General features: G+C 47.7%; 1 protein-coding gene across 15 annotated transcripts in view; it reads left to right on the top strand.

The window, feature by feature from the left end:
- Window positions 1-20569, top strand: part of RGS8 (regulator of G protein signaling 8) — a 34473-nt gene extending 13904 nt beyond the window's left edge. For 5 of the 15 annotated variants that reach the window (XM_042029701.1, XM_042029700.1, XM_042029699.1 and 2 more), the window contains 5 exons: window positions 764-936; window positions 3141-3242; window positions 4125-4189; window positions 12108-12274; window positions 13973-20569. In XM_042029701.1, coding sequence (XP_041885635.1) covers window positions 902-936; window positions 3141-3242; window positions 4125-4189; window positions 12108-12274; window positions 13973-14155 — 552 coding nt within the window. In that variant the 5' untranslated portion in view covers window positions 764-901 and the 3' untranslated portion in view covers window positions 14156-20569. Of the gene's footprint in view, window positions 1-763; window positions 1302-3140; window positions 3243-4124; window positions 4190-12107; window positions 12275-13972 lie in introns of all 15 variants that reach the window. The other 10 variants (XM_042029694.1, XM_042029695.1, XM_042029693.1 and 7 more) reach the window with 6 other exon arrangements.
- Window positions 20570-20575: the final 6 nt, after the last annotated feature.

Genomic DNA, 20575 nt, shown 5'->3' with positions numbered 1-20575 from the left:
AGCAGGAGCTGCTGGACTCTAGGAAGTCATATGCTGTGGCCCCACATGCGGGTGAGGCTGTTAATGAGGAAATTTAAAGGGGCTTAAGGAATTACAAGGATTGATTTCAGTTAGAGCGCAGTTAAGCAGCTGGTCAGGGTGAGGATTAAGGAAATGCACTCACTGGCAGTGCAACGCAATCCTGGTTTCATTAATTTAGTGGGGAAGAGGCTTTGTGCATTTTTAATGTAATCAGGTTTTAAGAGGTATGTTGCATTGGGCAGCCCAAGCTCCAGGGTCTCCCCAGGCCCCAGCAGAGCAGGATCCTGACTCCTTGCACACCCTCTCAGTTCTCATTAGCTCCTTAGTCTTATCCTTGGTTGTTCCCAGTGGGCAGGAGGACATGACATGGAGGGTACCTGGAGCTTGGCTCTGTCCTGGCAAATCAGAAACCTTTGCCTTTGCTCATCATAGAGTCCTGTTCTTTGTCCCCTGGGTCTCCTGCCTGGTGGATCTCACCTTTGCTCTCTGTTGATGTGAGAGTTGTCAACCAGTTGCTCTTCAGTGTGCCAAGGCTCACAAGGACCCCGCCGTCTCCAATCTCCCTCTCTCCTTCCCTCTCCTTTGCAGGCTGTGCATCTCCTTGGTGGCTCCCCGCAGGCTCCCACCACCCCAACAAGGAGTTGCTTGCTTTGAGTTATTTTTGTGTGAGTGCTTGAGCCTGTGGTGGTGAAAGGAGCAGCACTTGCAGATGCATGAAGTCCTCCTGTTATTCTGTTTGCAGTGCCAGCTTTTCCATGATGCCTGGCCAGTAACATCAGCCATGACCTGGAGGGACAGGCACAAGAGGTAGTTTGGTCTTCTTAGCAAGGTCAGCCCAGAGCTCTGCCCGTTGAGGAGAGACCTTCGCAGATGTTGAAGGATGAGTGGGATAATGCCAACTGCTGCTGCTCCCTGGTGAGCTGGGACAACAAACTCAAACCACTTTAGACCTGAAGCTGGACTTTACCTGCAGTCCTGGTCTTAGAAGGAAATGCTATCTCTCCTCTGTGACCATCCCTCACCTCTCAACATCTTCCATTGAACAATTGACTTTCCATGGTAGGAGGCAAGGATCAAATGGGTTGAGGACAACTGGCCCTTCTTGGCTTTGGCAAAGAGGATTCTTTGGTATATTTTTAAGTGCCAGGACATGAAACAGTAAATCCCTTCTTCCCGCACTCCTGCCTCCTGCAAGCAGCCCTGACTGCAGTCCAAGCCAGCCAGTTAAAGGGTAAACCATAACTGGATGCCTGAATGGCTGCGTTACTTATCCCACGGAGGTAACTGGAAAGACACGGTGCATCTCTCACCCCTGCCCATTCTGTTGTCTGCCTTGTCCAGCAAGCCCTTCAGCTCACTGCAGTGTCCCCTCTTCCCTCCTGTCCTTCCCTTGCCTCTCCACCTCCTGCAGACCCAATTCCTTTCCCTCTCTCCCTCTTCTATATCCTGTCTTGGAAGTCCTCACTGAGAGAAGGGTGTTCCATGAGGAACCAACTCCCTGCCCATGGCACAGCAGCTCTACCCCCCACCTGCTCTAATTCCCTGCTGCAGTCCCTTGATCTCAGGCATCAGAGGGGAATCTGAGCAGTACTGCAGTAATGCCTGTCACACCTCTTGCTGGGAAATTTGTGAGCAAACAGAGCAGGGAACAGAAAGGTGGCATATAGGAGGCATCAGGAGAGGTACCAGAAGGATCCTGTGGTGGGCTCAGTGTCCACTCAAACACAGCAAGTCCAGTGGGGAATGTGGCATTCCCTGTGCTCTCATCTGGAGTTTGTGGAGCGTAGCATCCCAGGCCCATGGCCATGGGCCTGCAGTTGGAGGCTGTGCAACAATTCCCATGACTGAAGAGCTCCTGGTTTTTGTGCTTGTTAAACGCTGCAAGCTGCCTGTGTTGCACCAGGGAGACACTCAGTGCATTTAATTAACATTTAATTTGCTTTAAGATTACATTAAAATGTGCAATAATAGAAGCTCTCCGAAGGGTGGGAGGAGAAGGGGGAAACAGGCTCACTACAGATTGGCTCAGGCACTGGTGCTGAAGTGTTCTGCAAGAATTAGAGATGGAAGGGAAAAAATGCTGTACTTCTGCAGTCACAGAAAGTATTCAGCATCTGTTTGGCAGCAGGGCTTGGAGGAGGGCTTTCAGCTGCTCCAAAGTAGGTCCAGCAGCTGAGAAGTGGAGACAGGGTCACTAAATGCTCTTCCAGTGGTCCGGAGGAGAGAATGGCCTAGTTTGATATCCAGAGAATTTCAGAGAGGCTTGGGCTGGAGAGACAGATCTCAGAGCCCATGCAAACCCATTAGGCAGGCCCTACATGTTTTTGGGGAAAAGGTGATGCCAGTCCTGTGTAATGCGTGTGTGTATTCCATTTCCCTGTCCCTCTGTGTCCCTGCCCATCCTGGGTTATGTAATGAAGGATGCTGTGGCTGCTGTCCTGGGAAGGGGCTGGGCAAGGACGCCAGGGGCTGGTGGAGGATTGAAGGCTCTGAGACTGGGCTGAAATTTAGAGGAAAAAAGCAATAAAGCCATTGTCTGCTTGGGTAAGCATGTCAGGAAACAGGCAGTTTGATCCTGCTTATGTAATCCTGAGTCTAAAGAAGATGCTTGGGATTGATCCTGGCTGGGAACTCACGGTTCTGCAGCACAGGCTCACCTCGCAGGTGCTTTACTACCCCTCTCCTTCCTCCAGCCCTCTCCTGCCCTCTCCTGCCCTCCAACTCTGGTATTTGTGCTGTTTCTGGTGCTGCTGGAACGTGGCAACTGATTTCTTGTACTGCTGCCCATTGCTCTCCTCCCACATCTGAGCAGAGCAGGACTTTCCAAGAAACCATCCCAAAGCGTAGCCTTTCAAAGCCATTTTGCCAACCAAGGCAGCTGAACGCCTGGTGTGGGTGAGCCTTTAGCTGTTCTGGTGCTGTGTTCACCCTTAGCATCTGCCTGGAGATGTCTCAGGGTCCCTCTCACACATGAGGGAACAAAGGACACAGATCTAGCACAGAGCCACTGAGGTTTTTGGGGTTTGTTCTTTTTCTTTTGCCAAGCTGGCTAGACTTATAATCATCCTCTTCTTTGGTTTTCCCCTGCTAACACCCCTGCTTCCCCACCTCGACCACAGGAACAGAGGGATGAGGACTCGCCTGGGCTGCCTGTCTCACAAATCAGACTCATATAATGATTTCACAGCTATTCTTCCGGACAAGCCCAACCGGGCTTTGAAGTGAGTATAGCTGCAGCATCACTCCTGTCCTTCCCCTACCCACCCACCTGCTTCTCCAGTATTGTCTTGCTTTTGTTGTACTTTGTATAAGCTGTGACTACTTCCACAAGGAAAACAAACCAGCACTGATCCATCAGGAACAGCCTCAGGAAATACCTGGATCTTTGACATGAGCTCTGCCATGAGACAGGACATGCTCACAGTCCCTACTGCTGTGTGTGTGGGATATGTCTGCACCTATTTGGAGACATAATGTACACCTCTGTCATCACAAATCGAACCCTGAGCAGTTGGCTTGGTGTAAGAGGTGACCAGCAATTTCAGGTCATCTTCAGCTCAGCCTTATATTTAACACTGCCAAAATTCAGGTGAGGGTTTGCACTATGCTTGAGGGAGATGTTTCAGACCCTCCAGAATCCTGATTTGAGACGTGGGATGGGACTCATCTGACCACAAGTCCCTGCTTACACCTGAGCTAAGATCCCCTGAAAGGCAAGCGAGAGAAATAAACACTTCTGCAGGGCTGAGTTTCATTTCGCCTGACTTTTGGCTTTTACAATGTAAATGTCTGCATCTGAGCTTCTTCCCTGGGCCTCTGCTTAGAGTCAATGAGGAAAAATTGGTCCCTTTTTGGGTATGATTCACCTGGCCTATTTTACCTGCCTGCCTGGGGATATGAGATGAGCAGAATCCCTGCAGGTGCCTTGGTATCTCCTCACTGATTCTAGAGGGAGCCCAAGGTCACTTGGCTCAGTTCTACACTCTAGACCTCCAAAATCAGGCGAGAAGAATTCCAGCCTTCCTCGGCATCCTCATCAAACAGCTCCAGAGAGGATGAGCAGCCATGGGTTGCCCATAACTTGCCCCATCTTTTCCTTACAGAGGACTGTCAACAGAAGAAGCAACAAGATGGGCAGACTCTTTTGATGTCCTTTTGTCCCATAAGTGTGAGTAGAGATCAAATTCTTCTTTTATTTCCTCCTCTGCCCTTAACCCCTGTTGTAGTTAGGGCAGAATGTGTGTTGCATAGCAGGGGCATGGTCCTCCAGAGCTGCTCACTCCCCAGCAGTCACCATCCTTTATAGGCACTAATTGCCCTCTGGATAAAAGGGTTTTGTGTGTTCCCTTCATGGCTTTGCTCCTGACCACAACTGCTAAAGCCATAAGCCCAAGGTGCTGCCTCTTCCAGCTTAGTACCCTTGAATGACTTGCCCTGTCGCAGAGAAATCACCTGCGGTCCCCCTGAGCAGAGCCTGATTCGTGGTTATCTCAGCAAACCTGAATATTTCACATCCAGAGACCTTATGCCAACCTATAAGCAGCACCCCCTGCTCTGCTCAACAGATTAATCCTATGAGTTCTGTTCAGCAAATATTGCTCTGCTTCACCAGCATTTTCACACTGAGAAATTATAAACAAGACAGCAAATTTCCCAGTACGGGTTCATTCATGGGCTTCTATTGGAGAATTAAACCCTAGAAAGTCAAGGTTGGGGAAAAGTCAACGTAGGTGGTGAACTGTTTTTTGGCAATAAGGAGCTGTCTGGCTTGCTTAGAGACCCAGGTTTTCCTTACATTTTAAAATATAAGTGTAGAATTATATTATTAAGTGAAGGGTGATTTTGCTAGGTTTCTACTGAGATGACAACAGTTTTGGCAGGGAATTAAGTGACAACTTTAAACAGGCTGGCTGACCAAGGCAGGAAAAGCAGTATGTAATTTTAGCAGCAGTCTCTAGTTGAGATCATCGCTCTTGCAGCCAATAGGGGAAAAAATATATGGTGTAGCTAGGTATGACTGAAAAGGAACAATTCTTTTGTGGAAATTCAGAACAAGAAGGGGAAAATGCAAGGAGATTATAGGGTGCCTGTGGGATGAGAAGAGGGGAGGGCAAGGATATTCACATCCCTGTTACCATCCTGAACTGAAACCCATTTCTTCTTCACCGGTGTAAAAGTAGAAGTTTTCTTTATTAGATACAGACTGTAGAAAAAGTGCTTGGATTACAAACCCCAGTGAATTTACCCACCTATGTCCTGATGTTATATATTTCCCTCTTCAGCTGACTACTGCAAAAATGCTAAATCAAGCCTTAGTTCATAGGTAGAATTATTTTGTCCAGCAACCTCCAAAAGGGTGTCTGGTTTTATTAATAAATTTGCCTTTTGGAGTGATAAATGAATTATCAGGATTTTTTCCCATCTCTTAGAATGGAAAGTAATTCTGATAACTCTCTGGCACTGATGAAAAATATTCAGTTTCTAATGAAAAATATTCAGTTCCTAATAGCAACAGAAGGTGATCTTTAAAATTTAAATTAATCTTTTTTTATCAGCAGTCACAGTGACATTGCCTGGTGATTGATGACACAAAATATTCTTGTTTAATAAACTACTTTCTAAAGGAATATTTTATAACTGCTCTGCACCTGAAGTTTCTGGAATTGCCAGCCTGGCAGTCAAGGGTTATAATGATGCAAATACAAAACGTTCTGTTGAAACAGAAGTGTTATTTTAGTTACACTGGTTTAAAGGAGAGAAGAGCACATATTCATAGAATTAATTATATTGTATGAGCTGCATTTTTGCTGTTAGGATGTGCTGATGTTAGACAGGTAAGGGAACCTTAAGTGGCCAAAATCTGGGAGTAAATAAAGCTGTGCCTGGTCTGCTGGCATCTGTCTCTAGGGAAGCTGCCAGCAAATATTCTGCTTTTAGTGCCAAGATGAGGACAGAACTGTCCCAGGCTAATTTCCCTGTGACTGCTCAGGTGAACAGCATTAGCCAGGGAAAATTTGAATTCATGCCTGGGGGCATGGGCTAAGCACCAGCTGAGCTCGGGGAGAATCCCCCCCGGGACTCACAGCATCCACAGGTAGAGCATTTCTGCTTGACACATCTGTCAGAAACTGTCTTCACTAGATGGACAGTTCATTTATTTTGGAAAGAGGATTGTGATTTCAGGGGGTTGTGTGGTGCTTTCGCTGCATCAGATGGTTTTGGTCCCTTCCAGCCAAACTGTTCTCCAGGGAAAATAAACCCCGAAGTGCTCAAGTGGGACTCAGTAGCTGGATGGAGCAGCTGCAAATGGGGCAGATCTTGTAGGCAGTATTGCAAGGGGTTGGACAATTGGTAAAATTGCTCCAAGGAGCAAGAATGTGGATCAGAGTTCCCTAAGAGGCTCTCCAAAGTGCCCAGGTGAGCAGGCTGCCCTCAGACATGCAGGAGGCTCATGGGGCTGCAGTACTCTGTTAGAAGGGAAAAACACTTCTTCCCTTTCCTATTTTCATGAGTCTCCAAAAGGTTTCTGAGTGGAAGTGACCTGAGTAGGTGCCATGCATTTCACAGACTACGGAGAGTGTCATTACGCCAGGCTGGCTGGGAATTTGAGCCACCTGGTCTAGTGGGAGGTGTCCCTGCCCATGGCAAAGGGGTGGGAATAAGATTATTTTTAAGGTCCCTTCCAGCCCAAACCATTCTGTGATTCTATGATCACCTTTGCCAGATATCCCTTGAAGTGTGATGGCCCTGTGGAGCTCTCCCTGATCTCCCCTCACCCTTCTGATGAATGACCTGTGCAGGTAATATTTGATCCTGACCTGCTGCTGTGGGGCAGCACCTCGAGTGGAGGATTAAAATCCCCTGGGATTTGAAGCAATTATTTGTCTTGGGAGATTCCCAGGCTGGGTAATGCCCTCTGCATAGAGTGGTCTGATTTGGATTAATTCCCCAGCCATTCAAAGGATAATTTGAGTTGACTTTGACATGAGATTGTGAGTAGGAAATGCAGGAGGGCTTTCCCCACCTCGCTTTTGTACTGGCCCTGGGACTCAATTCCCTCATCCCTCCTGGAGTGAGCAGTGCTGAGCAGCAGGATGCAGCAGCTCTGCCTGCTGGCAGCCCCAGATGGATAGGTCAATGCAATGATATCCTAATTTCTTTTGCTAATGGGTGAAGCAAATCAACTTAGGAACCCTGGGGTCAGGCAGACAATCCCTATTTTACATCAGGAGCCCTGTCTGAGCTCACTGCCAGACGCACAGCATAGCCATGTTCAATGGGGTCAGGGCTTCTGAGCAAGCAACAGGAGAGGGGAGTCTGATCCTGCTCTCGTCAGGGAATTTAGAGAGTAAGAGGCAGACTGTATGCAGTATTTCCTTGGGTGCCCAGGGAGAAAGAGCAGTGTTTTAAACATGCATTTGGATTTTGGCATCTTTTCCCATTTTGTCCCAGAATGAAGGCTCCCAGGGAAGCGAGCTCAGCATTGTCCCCAGAGTGTGAGTGCATGCATGTGAGTAACTGAGTATTACTCCCCTTGCTGTGCCTGTGCCCAGGAGGCACAGGCTGGCCAGCCAGATGAGGATTTCTTGTGACAGGCTGCTGGAGGGAAATACAAGCAATAGCATGTCTCATTCTACATCCCTCACGGGGCTGGACACATGGCTTATCATTTATCCAGCATCCAGCAGGACAGTCTGTCCTCAACCCTTTTCAACAAAGCACCCGACACCAAAAACCTTCCCTGCTGAATTCCCACTTTTATCTCAAGGGTGATTTTTCTCCAGATTTTTTGTGATCTCTGTGCTCTTCCGCCGAAACTTTACTGTTGTTCTCCTCCTGTTATCTACACATTCCTTCACTTCCTACACAGCATAGGAATATCCCAACCTATTCCAAGTTCTTTCTAAGCCAGAACAGTATTAGCATTGTGCTGGTGACAGGTAGCTGAGATTAAGGGGAGCACTGCTCAGCAGCAGTGAGAGCACGTTGGTGTGCTGTGCAGAGCACTGTGACCTTGTCTCTCTAGTCCTGGACCCAACACGTTCCATGGAGCCAGTCCATCCATCCACCAGCCACAGGGACTCTACTCCCTGCGTGAAGTCTGGTTGCTGATGGGGGGAAACACATGCATTAAATAAATGACTGTTGATTGCTTTCTTGTTCTGACAGTGGCAGGTGCTTGGTTATTAGGCTGCCACTAATCTGGGCTCTTCCTCAAGATGGATCTTGATTTAGTTAAGACTTTTCTTGTGTTTTCTGCTCCCCACTTCAGTCCCTTCCTCCACAGCCCTTCTTGATGGAAAGGATCCACTCTCCATCTCCTCAATGGGATTTCAGGAGTCCCTGTCCTCACATGGCCATTGAACTGCCTGGCACCGCCCATTCATAAAACAGAAATTCCTGTCATTGCATAACTCACAGGTGACCTGCAAGATCCTGAGTAATGTCTGAGCACTTAACAATCTCACCTGGCAATGCTCTTGTTCTTTCCTCAGTCAGTCTGAATGGAGAGTAGGGCATTTTGAAGCTTATATCTACACTGAAAAAGTAAAATAGCAAATGTCTGCTGCTTCTCCCTCAGACTCTTGACATTCAGTAAAGAGCTCTGTTTCTTTGCCTTTGACTTATCTGCTCCATCAGTATCGATTTCCTCCTTTGGCTTCAAGCAGAGGACTCTTGAGTCAAATTCCTGAATAACTGTCCAATAGTTGTCTCGAAGGGCTGTGCACCTACACCAGCACATCCTGTCCCCCTGAGTGGCCATGCCTTTGGGCCACAGGTTAGGGATTATTCTGTGCTGCTTCATCTGCAGACTTCTAATCCTGCTTTTAATTCCTGTGCTTTCTCTGTAAAGCATCCCCTTGGAATTGCACTCCAGGATATTTCAGGAGGTGAAATCTCTCTCCTGCTCATATCACATTACACTCCAGTGCTGGTTGCCCCAGGAAAAACAATGTCCAGTTGGGCAGGATGAGCTTTGAAATGCTGATCATTCATGAGTGATCATTTCTTGATAGCCTTCATGTGTTGTGAAGGAGAGGAGGAGATTGAAGTCAACATCCAGGTGAAATTCCACCTCAGGTCGTGGCAGTTCCCATGCCTACTTGTCCTCCTGCCCTTTCAATCAGATTTGTCACTGTTCCATGACAAACTTCTGGCAGCAATTCCCCAAACCTGGCTGTTAGGCACAGCTGGAAAGGCTGGCAGGCAGTCAAGGGCTAAAGATGAAAACTATGGAAAACCAGGCAGTCAAGGATGACTGCATCCAAAGCTTCCTGTGCAAGGTCCTCACAGGTTCAGCCTCATCACTTGCAGCTCCTCAAAGGCTGTGAGGAGTGCATGACAGGAGTGTATAAAAAAAGCAGAGAACAGCCAGACACTATTATTTATCCATTCACTGTCTAAACTTATTTCAGGATATAAAGGAGCTGATTGACATTAGAGCAGAAGGCAGAGCTCATAGAAACCTCCTGGTCCCAGGGGAACCTGCTGCAGCTGCTCTCTGGGGCAGGGCTATAGCAAATGCCTTTCTCTCCTTGTCAGTCATGACATTCCCTTTTTTTAGCAGACATTATATTTTGCAGGTATTACATTTTTCAGATATTGTATTTTGCAGTGATGATATTTTGCAGATATGGTACTTTCATGCAACTCTGCTATTCCTGCAAGTGATCCTCTGTCAGTGCTGGGACTCTGGGGCTCTTTTAGAGGAAAAGGGGGGGAAAAAAAGACCAGGACAGAGACAGGGGAGCAAGATCTCAGCAGGGACCCAGCAAAGACTGCAGAGACATAGCAGTGTGCTTGGGTGCTGCAATATTTAATGTCAAGCATCCTAGGAGCTGATAATATATAAAATGACATAGATCTTGAGGAACTGGAATTTTCTCCGTGTTTTGTTTCCTTCTTTCTGAAAGCTGTCAGCCCGCAAAGACTCCCTGCCCTGTTCTCCGGTCCTTCCCTTGCTCTCGCACAGATTAAATTCCTGTGAATTTTATAGGCACTAAGGGGGACACAGGTTTTGGAAAATGTTTCTGTGTCTCAGATTTCAGGAAGGGCAGCAGCCCTAAAACACCCCTCACCATGTTTATCTACCCATGGAGATGCTGAAAGCAGACACAGGCAGGGTGATCCTGAGAGGTGCCCTGCTCCTGGAGATACCTTTGGCATTCTGCTCTGCAGGCTTCTCTGGGCTGATGTCACAATATTTCCCCAGGCTTGGACCCATAATTTGCACTGTTATTTGGACAAGAGCCCCAGTTTTGTCCACTCTAGCAGTGCAAAACCCTGATCTCCTGAAATTGCTTGAATTAAGAAGTGGCAGGACAAGCTGGAATAATACAGCTGTTTCTGGGGCTGACAGAAGGAGGGAGCATGGCTGAGATGGGATGGATGCATTTATATTGCTGATAGCAGACTGCTGATGGAGCAGTCAGTGCACAGAGCCCGCTAATGAAGGAGCTTTGAGGAACCCAATGCAGAGAGGTTTAGTCTCTAATTTGGGCTTGTCTGGCTTGATATCTCTTCTGCCTTTCCCTTTGAGGATCTGGGCAGTCAGACATCTCCTGTGACTGACATTCAGACAGAAATAGGATTATTTATTGCTGTTCAATACCCGAGGCCATTGCTTAGGGCTTGAGTCTTCAGCAGGAGCTGGAAAATATCTCCATGTCCTAAGTTATTGCCAGAAACAAAATAAGCAGGAAGAAGTTTAGGACATGCAAAGGAAATGCAGGGCAGTGTTACATTGCCATAGATCTGTAGCATACATAGCATATACATATATACAGCATACAGGGAGCATATAAATAGCATATATATTATATATAGCATATAGATAACATATACAGCATATAGAAGGAACTGTCTGAATAGCCCGTTTGAAAGATGCTAGGATTATACACAGGGATCTAGACAAGCTTGAGAAATGGGCCCATAGAAATCTCATGAGGTTTATAAGACCAAGTGCAAGGTGCTGCACGTGGATCAGGGCAACCCCCAATATCAATCCAGGCTGAGGGATGAACAGATCAAGAGCAGCCCTGCCCAGAAGGACTTGAGGATGCCAGTGGATGAGAGGCTGGACATGCCTTGTCCTTGCTCCCTTTATCCTTTTGAGGAGTCTGACCTTGCCAAGTGCATCCCCAGTTCCATCAGTATTTTTAGACAGTTGCCGGGAAGTAGCCAGTGCTGACTCAAGAGCTTTCCAGTCATGAGCTACAAAACCCCAGATCCTATTGCAAAAGACCAGGAAGTGTTAGAAACATGTTACTGGGAAAACAAAACAAAACAAAACATGAGAACCTAAATTTATCCCAAGGAGAAAGGCTATGTGTGAAGCCATCAGCTACTTCAACTCCACTGGTGCCATTCAGGGAAAGGAAATAAAAAACAATGACTGCATCCATAAATAGGCCCAGGCAGAGGTTTAAGAGGACACAGATTGCCTAATAAATCTTTCCATATTTCCAATCTGCCCTGGCTGACTCAGATTGACTGAAATGTCACAATTGCTGAGCATTAGCAAGTGCTAAGCACACTTTTACCACTGACTAGACAAGCCATAATTATGCTTGTCCTTTCCCTCTACCCTTTATTGGAGCTGTAACAGACTCTCCAAGAGCTTTCCTCTCTTTAATTCAGAACTAAAAATGGCACCAGGCAATAAAGCAAAGTGACAGAAAACATAGGAGACAAGTCCACAGCAGCCATGTTTTATTAAAGGTTTTTCTTAATGACAGATAGGGTGTTACAAAGTGTTGCATTAACATGCACAAGATGCGAAGAGTTAAAGCTTGATAATTCCAAAAGTAACTTTCCAAAGGGTGGGTGTTCCAGTCTCAAGGAAAGTCTTTTGCCATGTTAGCTGGAAAACAGAATTTTCAGAATTACATCAAGTGATGTTTGGCTTTCTGGCAGCTCATGGGAGCCCAGTGGTGTAAGTTATGGACACATCCTGGGATTGCAGACCCTGGGAGAAAAATCAAATGGTCTTTGGTAGGTAGGGGTGGATGGAAGGGTGTCTGTGAAAGGAACACCTCCCTGCCTTCTTTCTCTTCCCTTTGTAACTCCCTGTGTCTCTCCTGCAGATGGGCTGGCTGCTTTCCGTGCTTTCCTGAAGACGGAATTCAGTGAGGAAAACCTGGAGTTCTGGCTGGCCTGCGAGGACTTCAAGAAGACGCGCTCAGCAGCCAAGCTGGCCTCCAAGGCCCAGCGCATCTTCGAGGAGTTCATCGATGTGCAGGCCCCTCGGGAGGTGGGTATGCAGCACCCCGGGATGGCACAGCATCCCTGCAGGCACTGAGCAGGGCCATCACCCCCAGCTGGGCTCGGGAGTGCTCTCCCTCCCTTCCTTCCCTCTCAGAGAGTAGCTAAGGAGGGTGGGAATGCCATCCTGCCTGCTACAGCTGCCTCAGCTCACGGTGACTCATCCCTGATGAGGGCAACTACTTTGATGATACTAAATTAGTCACAGCCAGGGAGTTCACCGGCAACCTCAACCTACATTTCCTAACATCTCCAAGCTTCCCAAGAGCATTTCACAGTGCTCCTCTCATTTACTGTCAACCCTCGAGCAGGTTGTTGGGCTCATTCCTCAGAGGACACTTTGCATAGGACCATCCCACCAGTGAGTAACTTGTTGGCTCCCCAGGGAGGAGAGTTTATCTGCTGATTAACTCCCACCTCACTCAGACCTCCTGAGAGGTGCGAACAATACCTGAGCAAAAAGTGCAGTCACAACCCAGAGCCTGGGATTGTTAAATCCTCTTTCAAGCACTGACAGGCTGATGGCACTGTCAGATCCTGTGTCATGACGGTTCTGGGTTGTGTTACTGCAATCACAGCACAACCAGGGTGGCTCTAACTGCACCCAACCCCTCCTGCTCCACTGCATGGGTGCCTGTCACAATACAGGTGTCTGTCAGGGACCCCAAAAAGGGCTCATTTTACTCCCTCTCCCAGCTAGGAAGGCCATTGCAAGGCCACTGGGAAGGACTCAGATTCACACCAAGGTGCGTGGGTATCTCAATGCCCACTGCTCTCCCATGAGCATCTTCCTACTGTTCTTCAGGAATCTGGGTGAGATTTTAAAGACTGGAGGGCTGAATCTTGATTAGAAATGGGAATGCAGGTTGGATGGGGTCTTTTCTAAAATTTGGTTCTGTGGTGAAGTTTCTTTAGCACTGTTATATAATTTTAGCATGCTAGAATAAGAAATTATTAAGCAATGCAGAGAGCTAATCCGTATTGCTGACCATCCACATTAAGGTGGACAGTTTTATTTTCCAAACTCCTTCAAGTTTGGAGACTGAGTTAACAACAAATAACATCTTTTCAGCCATTTTTTCTTCCAGACAATAACCCTAACATGCTGATTGCTCTGCTAGGGAAGGAAAACAGGAAAACTCCATAGGCTGGCTTTGCAAACAAATGGCAGTCATAACATTATAGGGTGGTTTGTTTTTTCAAGCCTCTCCTCAAGGTACTGTAATGTGAAGCTGTTATGGGAAAAATCAAACTATTTATTTTAGATCAACAGAGTTTAGAAACATTTAATAAGAACGTACTAATAGTTTAAACCCAGTTAAAAGTTTATTCACCCATATATTGGGCATGTAGTGAAGAATGAAGCGAATAGAGAAATTGTAGCTGATAGGAGAGAAGTTAGGCTGAGTCAGCAGCTTTAGGTGACGTGCTGCCTGAGAGCCCAAATAAAGATAATTTGATTTCAGAAGACCTCAGATCACTATAAATCCAACTTTTCCAGGCTTGGGGTAGGGTTCATAGCCCTGGATCACTAAACTCCCCAGAGCTGTGGGGGCTGTTTTGGCATGGACAAGGGTAGGACCTTGGTTCTGCTGCTGTTTTACAGCCATGGTTGAGAGGCAATGTGCCATTTGAAGGAGACCAGCTGGACTCTCAGTGCCAAACTCTCTTCTGCTGCTTTTCTCAGGTGAACATAGACTTCCAGACACGGGAGCTGACAAGAAGAAATGTGCAGGAGCCCTCACTCTCCTGCTTTGACCAAGCTCAGGGGAAGGTGCACAGCCTGATGGAGAAAGACTCGTATCCCAGGTTCCTGAGATCCAAAATTTACACAGACCTGCTGTCTCAGACCCAGAGGAGGCTCAGCTAGAGCAGCAATGGGGCCCTCAGAAACCATGTGCTTCCCACAACAGCCAAAACCCATGTCTTAAATGTGAAACTTTCTTGATGTTAAAAGCAGTGGGAATGGGAAAAGAGGAAGAAGGGGCAGAGGAAGCTTCCAGAGAGTGATCCAGGCATGATATTAAGACTCTTCAACTTTCTGTGCTTTTTTTTTTTTGGTTAGCAGTAGCACCTTCCAGTTGTTGCCTCTCTCTAGCACAAACCCACAACCCTCTTGAGTCACGGGGTCATCTGTTGGCAAGGCAGGTTTCCTTTAAAATAACTGTGTTGGTTTGTGTGTAAATAACACCTTTCCATCCTTCCACACATGTCCCTGTCCCCCACCTCTCCCTTGTGCTTGGAAGGGCCCCAAGGGCAATTCTGACACTTGTGAAGCCACATCCAGCCCATGTCTCCCATGTTGGCTGCTGGGGTCTGGACCCAGAGAGCAAAGGGAGGGAGAGAGGAGACAAAGGCACAGGACTCATTCCCCTTCCCAGAGTGGAAAACATCAGCAAACTCAGCTCACCTCCCCATTTTGGTTGCACACCTTATGACACAGCTGCTACCCTGTCACTGCCCCTTACCTTTCAGGGATGGAGACTAAGTGTATTTTCCATAGGACAGTTGAGTTTTCCTCATGAGGAAGGTAATCCCAAAAGCTCTCACTAGGCCTGAGCAGGCAAGTCTTCTAATGTGAATGATTGTTTTTCATTACTATTATTTATTTGTGTGGTAGTTCAGCCTCAGGGCCCCATTCGTCATTCAGGCTCTGTTGTGCTGGGCACTGTACCAATACAAAGGGGCTCCTGGCTGCCACAGGCCTGGTGGCTCCTCAGGAATGACCTATTGGAAGACAGTGGAGAGAAGGAATGTCCCCTCTGCCACTTGCTGAGGTGTAAGAAAAGCACAAGACCCATCTGCCACAGCACATGGCATTTTTCATGTGGTACCTGAGCAGCGCATGGCAACATGAAAAATCATAATTCTATTTTTGCTATTTCCTGATTACTGACTGTTCCTACCTACCGATTGTGGGTTCAATGCCTTGCAAAGAACTCCCCAAGACACAGACCCTGCTGCAAGGTGCTTGCTTCCAGCAGGACACAGAGAGCTTGGAGTGAGCAGGATGGGTGTCAGGGTGTGCAGTGGGGTGTGAGGTGTTCTTTGGCCCTATTCCCATAGCCTGGATGGCCACTGCAAGAGAAGACTCTGTGCAGATGTCAGTGGTGTAGCACTTCCTCTGTGCTGTGCAATAATTCCTACCATCTGATGGCCCTATTTCCATGGCATTACTGTTCCAGCTTGGCAGATTCTTGCAATATTTTCTAGGGGAGAAGCAGACAGCCTGTCTGTGGATTTGAGCAGACAGACCAGAGGTCTGTTTTCTTAACTTAATAAAGGCATGGAAAGTGACCCGATGGGTCTTTTCCTTCTCTCAGTCATCCCCAGACCAGAGGCTGTAAACCTCTGCTCTAGCCAACAGTGGTGGGTGGGTTTGATACATCAGAAAGCTGCTGATAAAGATTTAGTGTAATGTGGTGTAAATGAGGTAGAATGAATTCTAAAGCTAAGCATAATGTGTTTGGAACAAGATACAAAAAGTCTGGTAGGATACTAAAAATTAATGTCCATCAATTACGTAGGGAACAGTTTTTTGAGGTTTTTTGTAAGGGTTATGTGCAGGAGAGTTGGACGAATAGGTTTAGGATCAAGATAGAGCTGGTTTAGATGTTGGGTTTATTCTGGAGGTGTATTCCTGTGGTCTCTAAGACACTGAAGTTTAAATACAGTGCAAGGGCAAACTTAATGTTCAGTAGGGAAACCTGTGTTTTGGTACCTGGTTGGTCAGTAGCAGAATTCTCCAGGTCTTTAGAAAGCAAATACCATCTCCAGTTAAATTTCTGAGAAGAATGGCCAGAAAGAGCAGCAGTGACCCAGCATTCCTGGCTGTCCTCCGCCTCTGCAAGGACCCCTGAGGAGCAGGGGCTGGCGTGTGGTGACAGATGTGGCATTCTGCAGCCACGCCCAGGCTCAGTGTCACAGCTCCTGGAATTTGAGGTATGTGAGGTCTCTCATGCCCTGTGTCCAGAGACACAAAGCTCAAGGTCTGGACTTGGCAGTTTCACAGAAACTTTCTGCTGGTTGCTTCAAAGTGGGAGCAATGAGAGACATCTGGAAAATGCCTCAGATTTGCCATGATTTATGCGATGGGACCAGGTCATGCAGTACCTCAATGTCCCAAAGCTTTATGGCAAGCAAAGTACAGTGAGACGGGTGTCTGGGGAACCTGTGCAATGTGTGGAAGGAATCAGAGATGGAAGCAAAGGATACAGAGCCATGCATCCAGTGGCTGTCCCTGGTGGTATCTGACCTGCAGGAAGGGGAGTAGGTCACATCACCTCCACTGCCTTTTCCTGGGGTAGGGAGTGAGGAGGACAAACCAAACCACACTGCAGTGAAATAGTCGGTGCTTGACCTGCAAGGGGGGACACAATGCTTCCCTGCCTAGCTGTGAGGAGAGGCTGGAAGAATTCCCCTTTCTCAAAGACACTGTCTACCATGCCTGTGTAACACAGGGCAGACTGGGATCTCCCAGGAGCACAGGCTGCTTTGGCTGAAGTACTTTCCCTTGGCCTGTGGTCCCAGTTTTACCCAGTGATCCCACTGCTGCCAAAGGGCAGCTCAGCTCCCCAACACTGTGGCACCGAACAAGTGTTGCAAGTGGTGAAGGGATGCCACCTTGTCTGGCCCTGCCTTCCTCCCGTCCACCCTTCTCTTGCCTGCACGTGCAAAAAGCATCCCAGAGCTGCCCAGGATGCCAGAGCCAGCAGCAGGAGGCTTAAGCAGTCACGGCTTTTAAAGAGAAGGCAGAAGGCCATGATAACTGCCTTGTGGTACTTCTCTCCAGACAGACCTTCTGAGTGGGCTTGGGTGGTGCTGACCTCTAGTGCCAGCTGAGGCACCCCAGACAAGGCTCTGCAGCACCTTGGGGAGGGTCACAGAGACAGCCAGGCGAGGGGACACAGCCGGAACAAGATGCTTGTGTCGAGGAATGTGAGAAAGGACAATCCCCAGGCTCCCCTGGTGGCTACAAAACCTGGTCCTGTTCAGAGTGTGACTGCATCTCTCCACAAACTCCTCCAGCGCTGGTGCTGTTGTCCTTTCATTTCATGTCAGAACTCATGGAAAAACTTCAAAGGTGCCAACACCCTGTAAATTCAAGCTCCCTTCTCTCCTTCATCCACCTGGGGAATTGTTTGGAGCAGGGCACAGCTGGAGATGCCATTGCTGCAGTGGTGACAGGAGCTGGAATCGGGCCAGCTGATGTAGGAGAAGTGTTTTCCCCATTAAATTGGTGCCAGATAACGCCCTCTGTGGGAAACAGCATCCTAGAACACAGAGTGGAGCAAAAGTATTGTCTGAGGCATGTGAGTCTACCACAGTTATTTTTGTTGCTGCTCTTGCAGTTTGTCTCTCTTGAAGGAAAGCAGACTCATTATTTAAAGTAAAATTATATTTTTCTTAAAGAAGAAAATGGCACCAGCTGCTTCTTTTATGCCAAATGCCATCCGGACATGAATCAAAATAGGCAGCTTGTAGCTCTACCCCTTAAACCAGGGGCTGATTAAGGAAATAATGACTGAGCCAAAGCTTCGAAAATAACTGAGTGGTGAGTAATCCCCACCAAGGACAAATATCCTATCCTTGATTCATCTCTTCCTGGTGTGAAAGGGATATTCACAACCTACAAACATATTTCTCCTCTCCACAAACACACACCCCCAAAATTTTCATCCTTTTTGGAGTAGCATGAAAGTGTGCCATCACATAAAGAGAGGGGAAGAAATTGGTTCTTTTTATTCTGTTTTCTGACACAAATCCAGTCAGCTCCCAGGTATTTTGATGGGAGAAGGGAAAAGAGTTTACAAATTTCCTTTCCCTTTTCTATGAGCTTTGGGTGGTGTTAACCCCAAAAGCAGATGCAGAACTCTACTCTGTCTAAAGTTTTTCCTGCTTTGATCCATCAGCCAGGCTTGGAATGATTTCCATGTCCCCTTTTAGTGGACTCATTAATGCACCAAGGGGTGTCCATGCTGGGGAGATGTGAAGGGCAAAGTCTTGCCGGTATAACCAGGGGAGGGGGAAATTGATATGTGTGTCTGGGGGTGTGGGTGGATGAGAGTGCATGTGACTTCATCTGTATCTTATTTAGTGTCCTCTACTAGAGAAGCTTTTCTGAGACATAGATGTGCATGTTAAAATAGGAGAATTAGGCATAAATTATATAAACTGAGATCTTTAGCCAGTGCTGTGTTTGCCTCGTGTATAAGTCTGAGTAGTAGTAAGAGATGTAAAACTCTGCTAGGCTTCCAGTTACCCCTAAGAGCACATGTATCAAACTGAACTGAATGTTCACTGACAGACACAAAACCAAAATGTTTACAGCATTCAGAGCAATAGCAAAACATACCTCATGCCAGTCCTGGAGTGCCTCTCACCCATCAGTGCAAGCTCTCCCCTCTCTGGGAGCATCTGGCTTCTCCCTCCAAACTCCTCTCTCCTTCTCTGTCCTGTTCTGGTGGACTTCCCTCCTCCTCTTCCTCCTTGAAGCACTCCAAACCTTCCTGTCCACCAGCCCTGTTTGTCCTCATCTATCTGAGCCTGAGATTCCCATAACCTCCCCCTATTTGCCTATCCTCCATCCCCATCCATCCCTCCTCTCTTCTTTGCCTTTTCCTTCCCCAGACACTCTGGTCATGCCATCTTCCTCCTACATGCCTCCTACTGCCACTGTAAAGCTCCTAGGAGCTCTTCCTTGCCTGTTATATAAGAACAAAACGTTTCACATCATTTCTGCATTATCTGCTGCAGTTGTCTCATTCCTTGGTTCTGTGCTCTCTCCAGCATTGTAGCATTATATCCCAGAACTGGAATTAAAGTTCATTTTGCTGCTAGACCAGAATGCTTCTCTCTACTACGCACCCCTCGGGCTTTGCAGAAGCTTGTCTTGTCCCCAGGTCTTTTGCCTTCCTTTTTTTTCTCCTTCTTCCATGCACGCTGCACATGCAGTGCTTGTGGCAGGGGCTGGCTAGGGGAGAGGGCAGCTGTGCTGGGGTCACTCACAGCTGGGGCTCCCCCGTGGCTCTCTGGTTTTATAAAAATAGTCTCAATAAAGGTGTGTGGGTTGTATTTGCTTGGCAAAGTCAGTCGTTGTACTCTGTGCCTCCTCCTGGCTTTACAGGAGGATGTGTTTCTAATCTGGGACTGCAGTGAACTCAACGGGAGTTCAGGGAACTGAGGCCATGGGAGGGAGGTGGCAGAGGGGGATGAGTTTGTTACCAAAACCATCCAACATTCCTGGCAAAAAGGCACAGGAGAAAAGGCAGTGCCTGCTTCTGGAGGGACCTGGTGTACCAGGGAGCTATGGGGACCAGCTGTGTTGTGAATTGTCTCGAGTAGCCTCACACCTCCCAGTTTGCCTCGTGCTGCATGCCCCAGGCTGGATCTAAAACATGAGAGATGAGGAGCTGCTCGGCTTTGCATTTCCAGTGTAGATAACAGTGTTATCCTGAGAGAAATGTCGTCGTGTTGCTCTATCAGTGCCTGCAGCCACCAGCTGAAAAGCAGTGAGGGGAAGGAGGCACTTTCTGCTGTGTTTACTCCCACAGACCTCTATGGGATTCCTGGAAATGAAGAGAGCGGGGTATACGCACACCCTGGAGTAGATCCCCCTTCCTTAAGAACCACATTTGAAGATCTCATCTTCTTATAACCTCTCCCCCCAACTCCTCTATGAGCTACCCAAATCAGAGTTCAGATCTGTCTTTAAGCTCCCTAGCACCTCCAATTTGGTGGGATGGCAGTGTTCCCTTGAGGATCTGACTGCAAACCCAAGCTCCCAGTAAGGCTGCTTGAAATAACAGAGATGTCTTGTTCCTGTGAAAAAAAACTTTTGGGTGGCTCAGAAGAGACTGAGGATGGCTCTGCTGTACCCAGTGAACTCAGAAGTGAGCCACCAGGTAGAAAGACCAGGCCAAAAGTGCTTCCCTCTGCCACATTTTTATTTTCATGAGATCCTGCTGCTGCAGCTGCCTCCGCAGCGTCCAGGTGCTGCTGGTGTGGGGAGATATCAGCAGGAGCAGTTTGGGCAGGCCATGCAGGCTGTTCAGTCTGATCCCTTCCCACTCAGGGAAAGGCATGGACTCGGCTCCCTGGGCTCCCCCTGCATTAGCTGCTTGTTTGCTAGGCTCCCCTTCCATGGGAGGCTGGAGAAGCTCCTCAGCCAGGCCACACGTCCCACCAGTGACGATACCCCACTGAGTCGTGTCATCACATTGTGCAGTGTTACCCAACTCTTCTGCATAGAGACCCTGAGAACATAATAAACAGCCTGAGACTATTTGTT

This window comes from Corvus kubaryi, unplaced genomic scaffold (genome assembly GCF_017639235.1).
Source record: "Corvus kubaryi isolate FWS band 111438036 unplaced genomic scaffold, C.kubaryi_AGA036_p1.0 37334, whole genome shotgun sequence".
Taxonomy (NCBI): domain Eukaryota; kingdom Metazoa; phylum Chordata; class Aves; order Passeriformes; family Corvidae; genus Corvus; species Corvus kubaryi.
The sequence above is the reverse complement of the archived record's forward strand: the minus strand, read 5'-3'. Positions and strand labels throughout refer to the sequence as shown.